This window comes from Ranitomeya imitator, chromosome 3, assembly GCF_032444005.1.
Source record: "Ranitomeya imitator isolate aRanImi1 chromosome 3, aRanImi1.pri, whole genome shotgun sequence".
NCBI classification, from domain to species: domain Eukaryota; kingdom Metazoa; phylum Chordata; class Amphibia; order Anura; family Dendrobatidae; genus Ranitomeya; species Ranitomeya imitator.
This window is the reverse complement of record NC_091284.1, coordinates 651,180,515-651,200,986: the sequence shown is the minus strand read 5'-3', so window position 1 is coordinate 651,200,986 and position 20,472 is coordinate 651,180,515. Positions and strand designations below refer to the sequence as shown.

At 43.7% G+C, this 20,472-nt stretch overlaps 1 protein-coding gene across 1 annotated transcript in view; it reads left to right on the top strand.

Moving 5' to 3' along the window:
• VWA8 (von Willebrand factor A domain containing 8) overlaps positions 1-20,472 on the top strand; it is a 616,504-nt gene that overhangs the window by 506,674 nt on the left and 89,358 nt on the right. Inside the window, exon 39 of the mRNA XM_069758217.1 lies at positions 17,286-17,394. Coding sequence (XP_069614318.1) covers positions 17,286-17,394 — 109 coding nt within the window. The remainder of the gene's footprint in view (positions 1-17,285; positions 17,395-20,472) is intronic.

The window sequence follows — 20,472 nt, the reverse complement described above, 5'->3', positions numbered from 1 at the left end:
CAGCACCTGCCTCTGACATAATCAACTAGTGTTAGCACTGCACCTTGCAATGCACAGATGGGTTACCATGGGCAGCTGAAGGTCCGCTGAAAGGCCTCGTCACTGCCATCAGAGGCTGGGTTTTGTAAGAGATGGTCAACAAACCATCACAGGTTCCAGTCCCTTAAGTTGATTATACAATTAAGGAAAACATTTTTATTTAAAAAAAAATGATAAAAGTTTGATTCTTCCCCCTTTTCCAGTTTAAAAGTAAAGAAATTAAAAATATCTTATTTGCTATTGCATTGTTCAAAAAAGTCTGAGAATAGAAAGTTAAAGAACCTGTATAGTTAATGTTTTAATAAAGGAAAAAAATATACAAAATTGCTCAATCTTATTTGAAAAAAATCAATAAAAAGATCAAAACAACACGTAGCCCAAAATGTTAGCAACAAAAATGCCACAGCTTGTCACACAAACATACGAGCCTTTACACAGCGCCATCAAGGTGTTTTCTACTCTTAGTATAGAACAGTATTTCCCACACCACGCACGCTATTTCTTCCTGGTATGTCCGCTGGCTGCTACCCCAATCCCATCACCATCACCCAACTTTCCTGATCTTCCTCACCCTGCTATTTCTTCCTGGTATGTCCGCTGGCTGCTATGATTTTTTTTCCCCTGCATGTTTTCTCATTTTAATTCCTTGATGCCAATACACAGTTTGGCTTTATCTTTCCATTTGGATCTATTTCCCCTTGCATTTTCCCTTCTGACATCTAATTAATCCCCTCCTGTGTCTGTGACCAGTCTTGCTGCTGCCCCTCCCTCCTGATCACACCTGGCCTATTTCATGAGCACTTAACCTGTTATAAATTCAGAGACACAGGTCTGTCTGGACCTTGGTCTGGCTCTATAAGGATAACCGCAAATATGATAGCAGAAATATGCCAGAAATGAGCCAGAAGTGAACAGAAGGTAAGACTAACCACTGTTAATAAATGTACTAAATTTCATTCCCTTTCCACCACACTTATTCTCATCATGCTAACATACTGTCACGCTCACGCCCTGACTGGTAGGTGTGAGCTCGGGGGGTTTGTGGCCTCACTGTGCCACAAACCAGACTACCCTGGAAGGGGCGTGACTATGACAGCTGCCTGGGTTTTCACTGGAGCCCCTGATGGTGAACTCAGGCTTGTGCAGCAGGCAGCTGCTAGGTGCTACTCCAGGGTGGTGTCTGGCTGTGGCTGCTCATCCCACTTGGGAGACGGGAACACCAGAATTGGTGCGGGCATCAGGCAGGACTGGCAGAAGAGCACGGCTGAAAATCAGACGAGTAGGCTGGCACGACTGAGACACAGGGCTGGCAGAAACATGGCAGAGAACACAGGGCTGGCAGAGACACGGCAAGAGAACACAGGGCTGGCAGAGACACGGCAAGAGAACACAGGGCTGGCAGAGACGGCAGAGAACACAGGGCTGGCAGAGACACGGCAGAGAACACAGGGCTGGCAGAGACACGGCAGAGAACACAGGGCTGGCAGGAACACATGACTGGCAGGGACGGGAGGAACACAGGGCTGGTTGATGTGGTGTATGAAGGAACAGGTAGGGACCTGTTCACACAGGAGGTGCAGGAACGGATATGAAGGAACAGGTAGAGACCTGTTCACACAGGAGGTGCAGGTACGCATATGTAGTATGGAGGAACAGGTAGAGACCTGTTCTCTCATGAGGTGCAGGAACGGATATGAAATATGAAGGAACAGGTTGGGACCTGTTCACACAGGAGGAGAAGAGCAAGGCTGCAGATAGGAGCAGAAGAGCAGCAAGAGATGGCGTAGCAACAAAAGCTAAGCAGAGCAGAACTGCAAGGAATGCGGAGAGGAGCTGCAGCAAGAGATTTCTGCAGAAGCAAAGCAGAGCGGAGCCACAAAGAATGTGGAGAGAAGCTACAGAAAGAGGTTTCTGCAGAAGCTAAGCAGAGTGGAGCCACAAGGAATGTGAAGAGGAGCTGCAGCAAGAGGTTTCTGCAGCAGCAAAGCAGAGCAGAACCGCAAGGAATGCAGAGAGGAGCTGCAGCAAGAGATTACTGCAGCAGCAGAAGATAAGCAGAGTAGAAAGGAGCAGAACCGCAGGAGTGCGGAGCAGAGGTAAAGCCACAAAGATACAGAACAGACAGAGCCGCAAGAGTGCAGAGCATAAGCAGACTGAGAACACAAGGAAAGACACAGCAGGGAAGGAAGCCACAGACAAGGAGACCGAGATAAGACTAAGTACAGACAAGGCAATGGAACAAGACTCAAAGACACAGGGACCAGGATATTCTGCCTCCTGGAGGGCGGACAACAAGATCAAGGCAAGGCAAGGAGAAAAGCCTCCCGAGAGGGGGTAACAAAGAGCCAAGGCCTGGCAAACTCAGAAGCTAAACACAAACTGAGCTAACACATTACACAGGCCCTGTCCACTGGGTGGAGCTGCACTAAATGCTGGAGGCCTCTTGGTAATTGGTCAGCAACAGATTAGACAGGTGCACCTGATTCCTATAAGAACCAGAGAGATCAGGCGCCACCCCCCTATACACACAGCCAGGCAGCATGCAGAGAGCAGAGGAACAGAACATGGAGCTGGCAACATGACCTGGAGCAGTGGGTAAGATAGTGTGAGAGATGAGGCCATGCCGTGAGGCCAGCAGAGTTGTTACACATACGCTCTAACAGTTTTGGCTCCCTTACTCCTCACTCTCCTTCACTATCCTCAAACCCAAGCACCCCCTAACCAAGTAATAATCTCTCCTTCCCTCTTGCCTCCCCACCTGACCTCCTCTGCTGACCTGCTCCTCATAAATCTCTCCTAATAAAACACAAAACAAGCCGCCCACTATTCTCCCACCTGCTCTGTCTCTCTCTCTTTCTCCTCACTGCTGGTGACATATCTCCCAACCCTGGGCCCCCACATTACTACCCCCTCCTATCGCTCCCAACCCAATATAAACACCCGAAATTTTGCCCATCTCAAATCCGTGCCCATGACGCCCACCCCCCTACATCCTCGCTCTGGATCGCTATGGAATGCCCGCTCCATCTGCAATAAACTCCAGGTGATTCAAGACCTCTTTACCTCTCGTAATCTTTTCTTTCTGGGCATCACCGAAACATGGCTGACACCCTCTGCCACAGCCTCCCCTGCTGCACTGTTATGGTGGCTTCCACTTCACCTACACTCCTCGCCCTGGCAACAAACATGGTGGAGGAGTGGGTCTTCTCCTTTCTTCCAACTGTACCTTTAACCCAATCCCACCTCTACCCTCCCTTATTCTCCCTTCTTTTGAAGTCCACTCTGTCCGCATCTACTCCCCCTACAACCTCCAAATGGCCATCATATACCGACCTCCGGGCCCAACCACTGCCTTTATTGACCAATTCTCCACCTGCCTCCTTCACACTGTCTGCTGACATTCCCACTATCATCATGGGTGACTTCAACATCCCCATTGACACCCACCAGTCAGCAGCCTCCAAACTCCTGTCCCTTACTTCATCCTTTGGACTTACTCAGTGGTCCTCCTCAGCCACCCACACAGACGGACACTGTTGTGAATTCTGCTCTTGGGCTCCCTCCGGTGGTTATGAGGTTTAGTGCTGCTGTCTTTGGATCGCAGCATTTATCAGGTGTGTTCACTTATTGCAATTTGGGCTGGGCTATTTAGTCTTCCTTGATCCTTTAGTCAGTGCCAGTTGTCCATTGTTTTTGGAGGATTCACATCCATACCTGGTCTCTCCTGTTTTGCTGTTCATTTCTTCAAAGATAAGTTCTGGCTTTGTTTTTGCTGTCCACATGCTGTGGACCTTATAGTTCAGTGCATTTTCATGTTTTGTCTTGTCCAGCTTTGTCTGTGAAGGATTTTTTGCAGCCTAGCTGTGTCTCTGGAGATGCAGATATACCCTCCATGTCTTTAGTCAGATGTGGAGATTTGTATTTTCTGTGGTGGATATTTTCTAGTGTTTTAATACTGACCGCATAGTACTCTGTCCTATTCTTTCTTTTTAGCTAGAATGGCCTCCTTTGCTAATTCCTGATTTCAGTCTGCGTATGTCATTTCCCTCTCCTCTCACAGTCAATATTTGTGGGGGGCTGTCTATCCTTTGGGGATTTTCTCTGAGTCAAGATAGTTTTCCTGTTTCTATCTTTAGGGGAAGTTAATTCTTAGGCTGTGTCGAGGTGTCTAGGGAGCGTTAGGTACATCCCACGGCTACTTCTAGTTGTGGTGCTAAGTTCAGGTTTGCGGTCAGTACAGGTGCCACCTTCTCCAGAGTACGTCTCATGCTGCTCCTCGGCCACCAGATCATAACAGGACACACATTAGACCTGGTCTTCACCCATTAATGCTCACTTTCTCATCCCTGTCCTCCTCACCTGTCACCCATGTCCAGTACCATGCGCACCCACGCAGGAACCTCGCACACCTAGACACTCACACACTTTATGACTCTATCCTACCACTGTCCTCTATATCCTCACTCCACGACAGACACTGCCACTGCTTTCTACAATGCCACTCTTGCATCAGCTATTGACACAGTCACCCCTGTCATGCATAGCAGAGTGCGACGAACCAATAGACAACCCTGGCACAATAACATCACTAAAAAGCTTTGGCAAGTATCCAGAATTGCAGAACGGCGTTGGAAGAAAACGCATTCACAAGATGATTTCACTGCACTCAAACAAGCAACACTGGCATTCAAAGCAGCTCCCACCGCTGCTAAACAGGCCTACTTCACAACCCTCTTATCTTCCTTATCCCACAACCCCAAACAGTTGTGCAACACTTTTAACTCCCTCCTCCGCCCACCACTGCCCCCTCCGAGTTCCCTAATTGTTGCTGAGGACTTTGCCACGCACTTCAAAAGTAAGATAGACCAAACAAGGCAAGTCTTTGTTGGCCAACCACCACAACTCCTTTGTATGAGAGACCAATGCCCAAACCCCATAACTTCACTCTCCAAAATCTCTGAAGGGGAGCTTGCTCATCTTCTCTCCAAATCACACCTCACTACTTGTGCACTTGACCGCATCCTATCCCACCTCCTCCCCAACCTCACCACCACACTAATCCCATCCCTAACCCATCTCTTCAACCTTTCACTAACTTCTGGTACCTTCCCCTCTGCCTTCAAACATGCCACAATCACACCTATCCTCAAAAAGCCATCCCTTGACCCAAGCGGTATGTCCAGCTATCGCCCCATATCTTTGCTCCTATTTGCTTCCAAACTCCTTGAGCAGCATGTCCATGCTGAACTTTCCTCTCACTTTGCATCTAACTCTCTCTTCGACAACCTACAATCTGGCTTCTGTCCCCACCATTCCACTGAGACTGCCCTGACCAAAATTACTAATGACTTACTTACAGCCAAAGCTAACAGACAATTCTCTATACTCCTCCTCCTAGACCTGTCCTCTGCCTTTGAAACAGTTGACCACTGCCTCCTACTACAAATCCTCTCTTCCTTTTGAGTCAAAGACCTTGCTCTATCTTGGATCTCCTCATACCTTTCCAACCACACATTTAGCATTTCCTACTCCCATACTACCTCTTCATCTCGCCCCTTCTCTGTTGGAGTCCCCCAAGGCTCTGTCCTAGGACCCTTACACTTCTCAATCTTTACACTCGGCCTGGGACAACTCATAAGGTCCTATGGCTTCCAGTACCATATATATGCCGATGACACTCAGATCCACCTCTCTGGCTGAGATGTCACCTCTCTGCTCTCCAGAATCCCAGTGTGTCTATCGGCCACAAGCTCAATGTGGATAAATCTGAACTCATTATCTTTCCTCCATCTCGCTTATCTTCCCTACCTGATTTATCTAATAAAATAAATGAAATCACACTTTCCCCTGTCCCCAAAATCCGCTGCCTCGGAGTAACCCTTCACTCTGCCCTGTCCTTCAAACCGCACATTCAAGCTCTTGCCACCTTCTGTCGCCTCCAGCTCAAAAATATTTCCAGAATCCGTCCTTTCCTCAACCCACACTCTACCAAAATGCTCGTGCATACCCTAATCATCTCCCGCCTGGACTACTGCAACATACTCCTCTGTGGCCTACCTTCTAACACTCTCGCACCCCTCCAGTCCATCCTTGACTCTGCTGCCCGACTAATTAATCTCTCTCCTCGCTACACTCCTGCTTCCCCCCTTTACAAATCCCTTCACTGGCTCCCAATTTCCCAGCGTATCCAGTTTAAATTACTAACACTGACCTACAAAGCCATCTATAATCTTTCTCCTCCATATATTTCCATACTAATCTTTCAATAACTTCCCTCACGTAATCTCCGGTCCTCCCAAGACCTCCTTCTCTCCTCGACGCTTATTCGCTCCTCACCCAATCGCCTCCAAGACTTCTCCCGAATATCACCCATCCTCTGGAATTCAGTGCCCCAACATATCCGGTTATCCACTACTTTTGGATCCTTCAAAAGAAACCTGAAAACCCACCTCTTCGAGGAAGCTTACAGCCTACTGTCTCTTTCCCCATAATCCTGTAGAATGTAAGCCCGCAAGGGCAGGGTCCTCGCCCCTCTGTATCAGTCTGGCATTGTTAGTTTTGTTTACTGTAAGTGATATTTGTATTTTGATGTAACCCCTTCTCATGTACAGCACCATGGAATTAATGGTGCTATATAAATAAATAATAATAATAACACCCTGTCCTCCTGGCCCCCGACAGATCAGGTTTTCAGGATTTCCTTAGTTTTGCACAGGTGAGAGAACTTGTGGAGATTTCTGATACCTTAATAATAATTCCATCAGCTGTGCAATACTGAGGAAATCCTGAAAACATGACGTGTTGTGGGCCAGGAAGAACTGGAGTTTGGGAAATACTTATAGAAGCATCAGAAGATGCATTATAAATAAGTGATTGGATGGAAAAACTCTAATTAGGATCTCGTCCTTCGTTTGCCTTCTGTAATGTCACAATCTTTCTGTTTAATATAATTTTCAGTATTGTTACATTTAATAGATATTTTAAAGTTAATAGAATATCAGTACCATTGGTTACATGAAATCCAATATTTAAGCAGATCTTTCTGTTAGTAGCCAAGTTGCCTTTTAGTCTGACCGTAATGCATTCCATATATGCGCTCTGATTTCTAAACCATACAAATATGTTTTCTCCTGATAGCTGCTGCCTGATATCATGCTCTTATGAACTTATGATGTTTTCTACTGCCTTATGTGCCCACATTTGTCTTATTCTATCTTTAGCTAACTCTGTGGGTGGCCAAAGAGCCATTGAGGTCTGAAAAGGGAAATGATGAGTGCCTGGCTGGAAAGAGCTGAGTGGGTAAAGTATAGTGGAAGTGGCAGCTGAACCTGAATGAGCAGACTTGTCAGCTAATCTAGAATACTCAGTTGTCTGCTAAGGACAATTTGTGTGTAGGTGATAAAAGTGCTGCGTGTAAACAATATATACTGTCCAGTAATAGTTCCAGTGGTTCTAATGTTACAGGACCCTGGACAACACATTGCTGTGGTTGTACTGTTTACTTATGGTTATATGGGCAGTAATGTTGGACTTGGCTAAAATTAGACTAACACCCTTTAGTTCTTTTTCTTCTTTTTTCATTGTATGTAATAAAATAAAGTAAAAAATCAGTTTCGTATATTATATTTTATTTTGTTCAACCCCACAACATTGTACTTCCTCACAGCTTGATCTTATTTGGAAGATAAATTCTGCAATTGACAATAAATCCCTTTATTAAGGGGAAGCTGTCATATTGGGAAATGCTTTTTATTTGTAGATATAGGGCTAATCTGCAGGTTACTAGCATTATCCCCCTTAACGACCGCTGTTACGCCTTTTAACGGCAGCAGTTAAGGGGTCTTATTCCTCAGAGCCGCTTTTTAACGGCGCTGGGAAATAAGTGTATAACGCCCCCAGCGTCGGAACATCTCCGGTGTCTCAGCTATCGGGGGTAGCTGAGACACCGGAGAACATAATTCAGGTCAGTTTTTACCGTCCCCAGTCACGTGATTGCCGTTATTCACCGAATATCAGCGAAGAAGGAAGTGAGGTCCCCCGAGCCTCCTTCCCCCCCCCCGATACCTTTGCCCTCCCCGACCCTTCCTGCTCTGTCCCCCAGCCCTCTGTGTCATCTTCTTGTAAGAAAATTGAGTCCTAGATCTGCTGGCCTGTACCCAACAACAATAGGAGATTTTTCCTTTTGATTCATTTTGATCACTGTGATAGTCCCTATTGCTCCATTTGCAGCAATTACAGCATTGCAGACCTTTGGCATTCTAGAAGTTAATTTACTGAGGTAATCTGGAGAAATTTCACCCCATTCTTCAAGAAGCCCCTCCCACAAGTTGGTTTGGCTTGATAGGCACTTTTTGCGTACCATACTGTCAAGCTGCTCCCACAACAGCTCAATGGGGTTGAGATCTGGTGACTGCGCTGGCCACTCCATTACAGATAGAATACCAGCTGCCTGCTTCTTCCCTAAATAGTTCTTGCATAATTTGGAGGTGTGCTTTGGGTCATTGTCCTGTTGTAGGGTGAAATTGGCTTCAATCAAGCGCTGTCCACAGGGTATGGCATGGCGTTGGAAAATGGAGTGATAGCCTTCCATATTCAATATCCCTTTTACCTTGAACAAATCTCCCACTTTTCCAGCACCAAAGCAACCCCAGACCATCACATTACCTCCACCATGCTTGACAGATGGCGTCAGAAACTCTTCCAGCATCTTTTCAGTTCTGCGTCTCACAAATGTTCTTCTGTGTGATCCAAACACCTCAAACTTGGATTTGTCTGTCCATAACACTTTTTTCCAATCTTCCTCTGTCCAATGTCTGTGTTCTTTTGCCTATATTAATATTTTCCTTTTATTAGCCTGTCTCAGATATGGCTTTTTCTTTGCCACTGGGCCCTGAAGGCCAGCATCCTGGAGTCGCCTCTTCACTGTAGACGTTGACACTGGCGTTTTGCGTGTACTATTTAATGAAGGTGCCAGTTGAGGACCTGTGAGGCGTTGATTTCTCAAGCTACAGGCTGTAATGTACTTGTCTTGTTGCTCAGTTGTGCAGCGGGGCCTCCCACTTCTCTTTCTACTTTGGTTAGAGCATGTTTGTGCTGTCCTCTGAAGGGAGTGGTACACACCATTGTTGGAAATCTTCAGTTTCTTGGCAATTTCTCGCATTGGAATAGCCTTAATTTCTAAGAACAAGAATAGACTGTCGAGTTTCACATGAAAGTTCTTTTTTTTTTCTGGCCATTATGAGAGTTTAATGGAACCAACAAATGTAATGCTCCAGATTCTCAGCAAGCTCAAAGGAAGGTCAGGTTTATAGGTTCTATAATCAAACTGTTTTCATATGTTTTCATCAAGAGAATGCCAAGAATGTGCAAAGCAGTCATCAAAGCGAAGGTGGCTACTTTGAAGAACCTATAATACTAGATGGCGGCCCGATTCTAACGCATCGGTATTCTAGAATATGCATGTCCGTGTATTATATTGCACAGCCCACGTAGTATATTGCCCAACCATGTAGTATATTGCCCAACTACGTAGTATATTGCCCAACCACGTAGTATATTGCCCAACCACGTAGTATATTGCCCAACCACGTAGTATATTGCCCAGCCACGTAGTATATTGCCCAGCCACGTAGTATATTGCCCAGCTACGTAGCATATTGCCCAGCCACGTAGTATATTGCCCAGTCACGTAGTATATTGCCAGTTACGTAGTATATTGCCCAGTCACGTAGTATATTGCCCAGCTACGTAGTATATTGCCCAGCTACGTAGTATATTGCCCAGTCAGGTAGTATATTGCCCAGCCACGTAGTATATTGCACAGCCACATAGTATATTGCCCAGCCACGTAGTATATTGCCCAGCCACGTAGTATATTGCACAGCGACGTAGTATACAGCACAGAGCCACGTAGTATACTGCCCAATCACGTAGTATATTGGCCAGTCACGTAGTATATTGCCCAGCCACGTATGTAACTGGTTAAAAAATAAACATATACTCACCATCCGAGGGCCCCTTGTAGTCCTGTCACCTGTGTGCGGTGCACGCGTCAGCTTCCGGTCCCAGGGTTGGTATGAGCACAGGACCTGTGATGATTTAGCGGTCACATGACCGTGACATCATGGCAGGTCCTTCTCGCATAGCATCCTTAGCATCGGAACCTGCCGCTTGCACTGCCGAGGACACCTCGCCACGTCGGAGGGTGAGAATAACTTTTTTTATTATTAATTATTATTTATAACATTAGATCTTTTTACTAATGATGCTGCATACACAGCATCAATAGTAAAAAGTTGGTCACACAGGGTTAACAGCTGCAATAATGGAGTGCGTTACACCGCGGCATAACGCGCTCCGGTAACGCTGCCATTAACCCTGTGTGAGGGCTGACTGGAGGGAAGTATGGAGCGGGCACTGACTGTGGGGAGGAAGGAGCAGCCATTTTACCACCGGACTGCGCCCGTTGCTGATTGGTCGTGGCAATGGTCGTGGGCGTTTTGCCACGACCAATCAGCGACTTGGATTTCCATGACAGACAGAGGCCGCGACAAATGAATATCCGCGACAGACAGAAGGACAGACGAAAGTGACCCAATTATATAGTAGACTAGATGGTAGCCCGATTCTAACGCATCGGGTATTCTAGAATATGTATGTATGTATGTATGTGTATATAGCAGCCACATAGTATATAGCACAGGCCACGTAGTATATAGGAGCCATGTAGTATATAGCAGACAAATACTACATGGCCTGTGCTATATACTATGTGGCTGCTATATACAAACCTACATACATATTGTAGAATACCCGATGCGTTAATACAGGCCACGCAACATATAACAGTGGCCACGCAGTATATAACACAGCCCAAACAGTATATAACACAGCCCACGTACTATATAACAGCCACGCGGTATATAACACAGGCGACGTAGTATATAACACAGGCCACGCAGTATATGACACTGGCCATGTAATATATAGCACAGCCCACGCAGTATATAACACTGGCCAGGTCATATATAGCAGCCACGCGGTATATTACACAGCCCACGCAGTATATAACACTGGCCACGTAATATATAGCACAGCCCACGCATTATAACACAGCCCACAAAGCATCTAACACTGGCCAGATAGTATATAGCAGCCACGTGGTATATTACACAGCCCACGTAGTATATAGCAGTGTGGGCACCATATCTATCCCTGTTAAAAAAAATAATTAAAATAAAAAATAGTTATATACTCACCCGCCGGGATCCAATCCAGCGAAGCGCTGGCGATGTGCACGCGGCTGCCGCCATCTTCCGTTCCCAGGATGAATTACGAAATTACCCAGATGACTTGGCGGTCTCACGAGACCACTAAGTCTTCTGGGTAATTTCGCAACGCATCTCTAGGAACAGAAGATGGCGGAGGTCGCGCGCTGCTTGGCGGACTACGGAGGGTGAGTATAGCAGGTTTTTTGTTTTTGTATGTTTAACTTTACATATTTTTACTCTTGATGCTGCATAGGCAGCAGCAATAGTAAAAAGTTGGGGTCACACAGGGTTAATAGCAGCGGTAGCGGAGTGCGTTACCCGCGGCATAACGCGGTCCGTCATCGATAACATTAACCCTGTGTGAGCGGTGACCGGAGGGGAGTGTGCGGGCGCCGGGCACTGACTGCAGGGGAGTAGGGAGGGACTAATCGGACTGTGCCCATCGCTGATTGGTCACGGCAGCCATGACAGGCAGTTGGCGAGACCAATCAGCGACGCGGGATTTCCGTTACGGAAGTTACAGACAGACGGAAGTACCCCTTAGACAATTATATATATAGATAGGGCATAATTTCAGTTGCTTCATACTTTTTTGTTAAGTATATAATTTCACATGTGTTAATTCATAGTTTTGGTGCCTTTAGTGTGAATGTACAATTTTCATAGTCATGAAAATACAGAAAAATCTTTAAATGAGAAGGTGTCAAAACTTTTGGCCTGTACTGTATATAGTACTGATAAATTTCTTTTTTTAATGGAAAACAAAAACAACTACACGTTTGGTATCGCTGCATCTGTAACGACCCACCCCATAAAATTGTCCCACTAGTTAACACCTTCAGTGAACACTGTAAATAAAAAAAAAAACAATGGGGGGAAAAGACATGTTTTTCATTATATCGTTGAATAAAACGCGATCAAAAAGGCGAATGTAAACACAAATGGTATCTCTGAAAACGTCATCTTGTCCCCAAAAAAACAAGCTCCATTAAATGCAAAAATCTTTATTTTTTTTTTCTATAAAATAGTTTTGACTGTGTAAAAGCGCCAAAATATAAAAAAGATATAAATGTGCTATTGCTGTAATCGTACTGACCTGAAGACTAAAAAAAAAAAAAGGAATTCTTGAATTGCCATTTTTTCTTCATTCTGTCATCAAAAAATCTGAATAGAAAGCGATCAACAAATGTTATGTGACCGAAAACGGTACCAATAAAAATGTAAACTTATCTGGCAAAAAAAGGCCGTCACATGACTCTGTCGAATGAAAAATGGAAGCAATACAGCTCTCAAAATATGGTGATGCAGTTTATGCAATAAAAAGCATCTTTTAGTGTGTGAAAGCAGACAAACATAAAAGGCAGATATAAATATGGTATCGCTCTAATCACACCGACCGAAAGAATAAAGTCACCTAATCACTGGGTACAGTGTAAAAATAAATTACAGCAATTCTTCACCCGCTTGATATTTCATTCTGCCTCCCAAAGATCACAGTAAGGCTCGGCTCATATCCTGTGCTCTGTTATGAGCACTAATACCTGGGTTTCTGTGTAAATCTCTGAAAGACGTTAATCAGACGGAACCCTCAGCGGAAGATTCCCTACCTCTTGAAGCTCATCAAGAGAATGCCAAGAGTGTGCAAAGCAGTCATCAAAGCAAAAGGTGGCTACTTTGAAGAACCTAGAATATAAGACATAATTTCAGTTGTTTCACACTTTTTTGTTAAGTATATAATTCCATGTGTTAATTCATAGTTTTTATGCCTTCAGTGTGAATATACAATTTTCATAGTCCTGAAAATACAGAAAAATCTTTAAATGAGAAGGTGTGTCCAAACTTTTTTTCTGTACTGTATGTCTAAAGGTACCTTCACATTAAGCGACGCTGCAGCGATATAGACAACAATGCCGATCGCTGCAGCGTCGCTGTTTGGTCACTGGAGAGCTGTCACACAGACAGCTCTCCAGCGACCAATGATGCCGAAGTCCCCGGGTAACCAGGGTAAACATCGGGTTACTAAGCGCAGGGCCGCACTGACTGTGAGCGGCGCGCCGGCCAGCCGTAAAGCAGAGCGGTGACGTCACCGCTGTGCTCTGCTTTACGGCCGGCCGGCGCTCACAGTCAGTGCGGGAAGCTGAAGGCGGGGGACGTGACCAGACACCGGAATGTAAGTATGTAGTGTTTTTTTTGTTTTACATTTACAATGGTAACCAGGGTAAACATCGGGTTACTACGCAGCCCTGCGCTTAGTAACCCGATATTTACCCTGGTTACCAGTGAAGACATCGCTGAATCGGCGTCACACACGCCGATTCAGCGGGAGATCAGCAACCAAAATAAAGTTCTGATCATTCCCCAGCGACCAACGATCTCCCAGCAGGGGTCTGATCGTTGGTCGCTGTCACGTATAACGATTTCGGTAACGATATCGTTGCTACGTCACAAAAAGCAACGATATCGTTAACGATAACGTTATGTGTGACGGTACCTTAATACAAGTGATGGGAGCCATAGAGATAAGTACATTGACACAAGTGGTCAGGAGCGGAGTTATCTTTGCCATTTCAGTTAGCAGTAAAGATATGTTAATTAATGCAAATGCTAAAAACTTGGATAATAATCTTTATTTTTATGTAGCGCTAACATATTCTGCAGCGCTTTACAGTTTGCACACATTATCATCACTGTCCCTGATGGGGCTCACAATCTAAATTCCCTATCAGTATGTGTTTGGAATAAACACATCTGACATCCTGACCTGATTAGGTAAAGTTTCCTTCTATGTCTTATCTTTGCCTAGATGGACTGACCACTAATACTAGAGCGTGCTTGGTGGGACCAGGTTCAACCACAGTACTGGGGTTCAGTGGTCTAGCAGAAAACAGCCCATGTTACCACTTAGGTCTACTTTCTATGATTCACATATATCCTCCTGGACTATCAGACTGATGATCTGACTAGTTTGTGCATGTGCTATGATAATAAAATATGATTTAATTAAAAGTGTAGTATGCAGGTTCAGTGTAAATGGAGGATGACCTCTCTGCCAACCAATCTAGACTATGGTGCACCGTCTCTGTACCACATGACTGAAGCTATACACTTTGCAAAATTGCAATATTGAGGAATCGCAGCATATAAACCCATCATTTTTTTAACAAGAGCAGTAATCAGTAATCAGTCATGTGTGCAAAACACCACCTAATAGTACACATTATTTAAGTGTGTATAAGTGACTGAGTAAGCATTGACGAAATCACTCTCTTGTCGCTAATATTACATGTATGCGAACCTCGAAACCTCTGAATACTCTTTCTAAACAGCTCAGTTATCCACTTAGTTATCCAACTATGCTGATATCATATAGCTTTGCTTTTTATAGCCATTAAATTTGCGAACCTTTAGGTTTTTTTGTCAGCACACGCATCAATGGAATCAGATGTGCCGTCACTTTTGTGACTGGCTTGAGAAAGATGCCATAAAGTGCATTTATAAATGACGAGGCAACTTTTTTCACTAATATTCATTTTATTACAGAAAATATACAGCTTAGTGTTGGAACAGAGTCACTGGCAATGTAAGTGAGGGGAGATATGTATCACGAAGATAGCTATCTTCCTTAATGTGAAAACCCAGAGGTTTCTTGCCAGCATGTTATGTGCTGAGTGGAGTTAATCGGCCATGACAGGGTTGGGTTTTGTGAGTAGCTGTAAGAGATGATGGGACAGACATTTACCATATCTCCTCCTCAAGGGTGTGGTTCAGCTACTGCTACTCACTTTTTTCTCTGTCTGTGGGTCTGGAGGCTGGAGAGCTCCAGAGAAGTGTTTATGTGCAACTGTGCTGGACTCTGTTGATTGTACTCTGAGCGTGTGGAATCCCACAGGTATAAGGACTTAACTATACATTATCTTTTTTGTTTTCCGGTTTTGCCAGAAAGGCCATACTTATTTTGTTGAATTTTGTACTTGTTTTATGTTGTGATTTAAATAAACCAGCAGAAGAAATGTTTGTGTCTACCTCTGTGAGCAGCCGGGCAACGTTCCAGAAACACTCATAACCTGCATCTCTTGGGTGAAGTTGGCCAGGAAGCAATGTTAGACACCATGGAGGAACTGATTAAGCACAGCAGCAGCAACAGCTGGCACATCAGGATACAAGCAAGCTGCTTATGCAACAGATTCAGCAGCAGCTCCAACAGCAGCAGCAGCCGGGGCAGGCAGACTAGACAGCTGCCTATTGTCCCCGCTCCCCCAGGGGCCACCAGCCAGTGGGTTGCCGCGGCACACCATTTGGTCGACATGGGGCCAGTGAGTCAGGGACCCCATCACCGCCCCAACCCCCCACCCCCTGCTTTCAACTGTATCAGCATCATAGATGCCGATAGAGTTGAAAGCAATAATGGACGAGAGAGCGTCAGATGATGCTCCCTCTCCCATCACTCCCCCTGTGCCTCAGCGGGTGTGCACTCTTTTGAGCTAGTACAGCCATGAGTCTGTACTCAGAAGGGTGCTTCTATTCAATACTGAGCAAAAGGTCTGAATACTTATGATCATGTGATATTTCAGTTTTTCTTTTTTAATAAATTTGCAAAAATACTACATTTCTGTTTTTTTCAGTCAAGAGTGTACATTAATGAGAAAAAAAAGAACTTTTTTGAATTTACCAGATGGCTGCAATGAAACAAAGAATGAAAAATGTAAAGGGGTCTGAATACTTTCCGTACCCACTGTACATACATAAATACGTACTGTTACACATAAATACTGTTACACATGTGTGTACATACTCTTACACATACATAAATACATGCATACAGATAAAATGCAATATATTCCTCAATCCCAATTCGCAGTAAACTTACATAATATCATGTACGTATATGTTGTTATACATACATACTCTTACACATACATACATATTGTTTCACATACATACTGTTACACATAAATACCTCTGTTACACATGTGTTTGTGCTGACTGTTCGACATACAGTGCCTTGCAAAAGTATTCGCCCCCCTTGAACTTTTCAACCTACAGTTAAATACAATATATTCCTCCATCCCAATGTGCAGTAAACTTACATAATATCTTATCAGCTCGCCATTTTTGGAATATATTTCTTTTGTCAGCAATGGGGTCTACTCTTTCTGCCACTCAACTATCCTCTGTCAGACATGAATATAATTTCTTAGTAGAAATGATGCTCTGCTGTACATCAGTGATGTTTCAACCACAGCAGAAATTATTCATGACCTCTCCTTAGAATTGATGATCTTTTGTAGACACCAGATCGATATCACCTACAGCAATCAACTGAATTAAAGGCCTCCATCATCCTCTGTCGGGCATTGCTACCTCCCTTTGTTTACCCAGACACACTGACTTTTCCGTATATGCTTTTCTGTCCAGTTGCACAGCTCAGCCCCAATTGACTAGGTCTGAGCTGAAATATCGGGCAAGATGGACAAACCCTTTCATGATTCTAATCATTGAAGGTCCTTGAGCCAGACCCTCATTGATCACTCATTAATGTTTTGTAAGTAAGTACAAAAGTAACAGGCATCTCTTTGTTTACTTGGGGTTCAATAATAATTTTTGCTGTGAAGCTTGGATGTACCTGCATCAACAGAAATGGGAATACATATAAAACATGACAAGCCTTTTATTGTAGATCCTGAAACATATACCCTAATTAGATTTTGCTTATTTCTCTGCAATCGCCTATTAAAAAATGATAACCATAAATATCCATAAAGTGCCAACCTACTATTCCATGCTTTAATGTCATAAAAAGCTATAACTTAATGGCTATGTGATCTATGTGTGATATCACATTGGTCATGTGTAGCCATCGGACCCTTGTATGTTACTTTACCTTTGATGACAGTCTCCTGTACTTGGTGTAATACTTCCGGTAGTGATTCAATAATGCTAATAATACCATGGAATATAACCATGTGTCTTTTTCAGATCACGGTACAGAAAGACAGCGGTTTGGACGTCAGCTCACCAAAGCATGGAAAGCTGGATCCCGATAACGTGCCTCATGTTGGTGGTAACACATGGGCTGGAGGAACAGGTTAGGAAATATACAGTTTTTAATATGCATTGTGCAAACTGCTAAGTTCAGAATATCTCATTATTATTCTGTAAGTAACTTCTTTCTTTTATACTATGTGCATATGAGTGTGGTCATTCTTTAAAATTTATAGCATGCATATCAAATGACTTTTTTTGTATGATTAATATTGATGATATATTTTTAGCTGTTAGAATCTTTAAAAGATATTCATCTATAGGGTCATTGTGGTCAGTGTTGCTTCTCCCTTGATGATCGGGCAGATTTGTTTCTGAACTGTTCTACCTAGCCACAGAGGGTACCTTGCAGTTGTCCAGTTACAGGTGCATGTTTTTCTGTCCCATCCCTGTATTGATCTCTGTGATCAGTGCAGGGAGGAAACGAGAAAATGCAGATGGCACAATGCTGGGACCTGGATAGGTGAATAACCATTGGACTTCAGGTGTGCAGCATTACCACTCCACAGGCCTCCACCAGGGAACTCCGAGTTTACCATTTGCCTACCATAGAGCATCAGAGATCTAAATAGTACCAACTTATTCAGCATCAATCACCAAGGATATTGACATTAACTTTTTCATTACCCTAGAACAAGGATGTCAAACTCAAAATACATAGAGGGCCAAAGTTAAAAGCTTGGACAAAGTCAAGGGCCAATTCTAATATTTATTAATGAAATGTCTACATTTGAGGAATATTACGATGAACCTTTTCATATGGAAAAACAGAAAGGTGTTGTTTCACAAACGAAGTACATTTTAACTAATAGATTTTAAAATAAAATATTGGAATAACATACTATGTCATGTAATGCAGTAAAAGCTTATTCCCCAATGGCCTAATTTAAATATGTAGTAACAAAGGATAAAAAACTTGAATAATACAGATAATTAAGTATGATGCGAGCAAAACACATTAAGATACCCCCTCAATGATTTGCTCCACAGTGCCCTCCATATGCACTGTATGATGGCCCTACTATACCCCCCAGCCACCCCGTAAAAGTATGGTGACTTCATCACACTATGATTCCTCAATTGTAAACCCCACACATCCCTCCACACATTATAATAACCCAACTTAGTGGTCTACACAGTATAATGGACCCCAAATAGTCATCCATATAATATAAAGGCTCCACATTGTCCTCCATTCGGTATAATGGGCCCTGCATTGCGTTCCATATAGTATAATGGCTCCACATAGTGCTGCAAATAGTATAATGGCCCCACATAGTGCTCCATACAGTATAATGGCCCCACATAGCCCTCCATACAGTATAATGGCTCCACGTAGTCCTCCATACAATATAATGTCCCCCATAGCCCTCCATACAGTATAATGGCCCTACATAGTGAATAGGAGCTGTAGTACTTGGCGTTTTCCGCTATACTTTTGAATGGAGCTGCGCAGTGGATCTCTAATCAAAGTATTTACATCTGGCTGCCAAGTAAAATCTGACCAATGGGGGTGTTGGACACGAACTGATCTCATATTCACGATTTATCATGTGGATAAGTCATCAATATTCTTTGACAGGATAACCCCTTTAACTGTGTTAGACCTGGGTGCTATTTAATACTATTTGCCCTTGTCGATTATCTGGCTTCTTTATAGTCCATGATTAAGCTACTTTCTTGCTGCTATTTCAAATGTATTGACTACTCCAGAGAGAACAATGCCCACGTCCCCAACTACTGCTGCAAAGACTTAAAGGGATATCTGAGAAAGATGCAGCCGGAAGTTGTGGGGGGGGGGGGAAGCTGAGCTGAACTTTTCTTCCAGGCCCTTGAGAATTTAGGAAGCAGTATGGATAACTACTACCTAATTGTTAACGGTCAATTAGCATTGTAGGTACCGCTGCTCCCGCCTGCACAACATGCACAACATGCCGCTACTAATCTTTTGAAAAATGACACAAATTTGTTGTAAAATTGCATTTTCAGCCACATCACATCACAAGTCACTGAAGCAAACTCATCCTGTGAGACCGTGCACTGAATACATACATTGTGTGCAGTCTGGGTACTTTCAGATATCAGATTTACCTCTGCTCATAAAGGACTACAGACTGTGGTTGTTGTCAGTAATCTGCAGAGTGATCTGCAAACCTCAGTCCTGAAATACTTCTTTGTACACATAGACCTAACTACATTAAACACTTGGAAGATGCGTACCCAAATAATAGCTTAATCTATGAATTACTTTTGCGCTCATATTTGGAGATTAGAAAGTATTTAACGAAACATGAGTTGTCCATCAGGGCAGCTCCCCAGAATTGTCATAAATGTGTTACTAGAAGTAGATTTTCTGTTACCTTTTTGTTTTCATTGTTTCTATAGAGTGTGTTTTTTTTTCACAATACGTCATCTGAATAAAATGTCAGAACCACCTGGCACTATACCCGGTAACATGTTGTTGTGACACATACCCACAGCAGTGATTCCCATTTCTCCATCTCAGACATTCAGATTTCGCAGCGCCAGTAAAGAATTCAGATGCATGCGTGTGATCAGCACATTGCTTTCCACATGTGTTTCCAGTAGGAATGCTGGTGTTCAATCATGTCTGATGTTCACTGACACTTCATTGTAGCTTTCGTGCCCCCCTCCCTTGTTAACATCATTTCTGATCCTAATCCTGGGTGTTCACAATTCTGGGCCTCACACCTGTGAACCTGCATCATGGGGGAGCACCCTGGTGTGTAGAACCGTAGCTTGGTGTGATCATCGCTATTATGTAACATGTCACTCCTGGAATTTGCTCCTCTTAATTATGGCTTAGAAGGGTAGACTTATTTCTGGGTCATTGCTTGAACTTTCATTCTTTATCGGAGAATGCTGACACCTGCAAAGCTGTTATCTTTTTCTGAATTACCGTAAATTGGTGGATTACCACAACTGTGCAATTTAGTTTGGCAATTTTTGGATTTGTCCTCACAAATTCTGTACTGCTTGTTAAGTCCTCAAAATGTAGGGAGCTAAATCTAAAACATACTTAATTTTACTAAATCTGTGTATACACCATGTTCCAAATTATTACGCAAATGACATTTTTCTCGGATTTTCCTAAATAGTC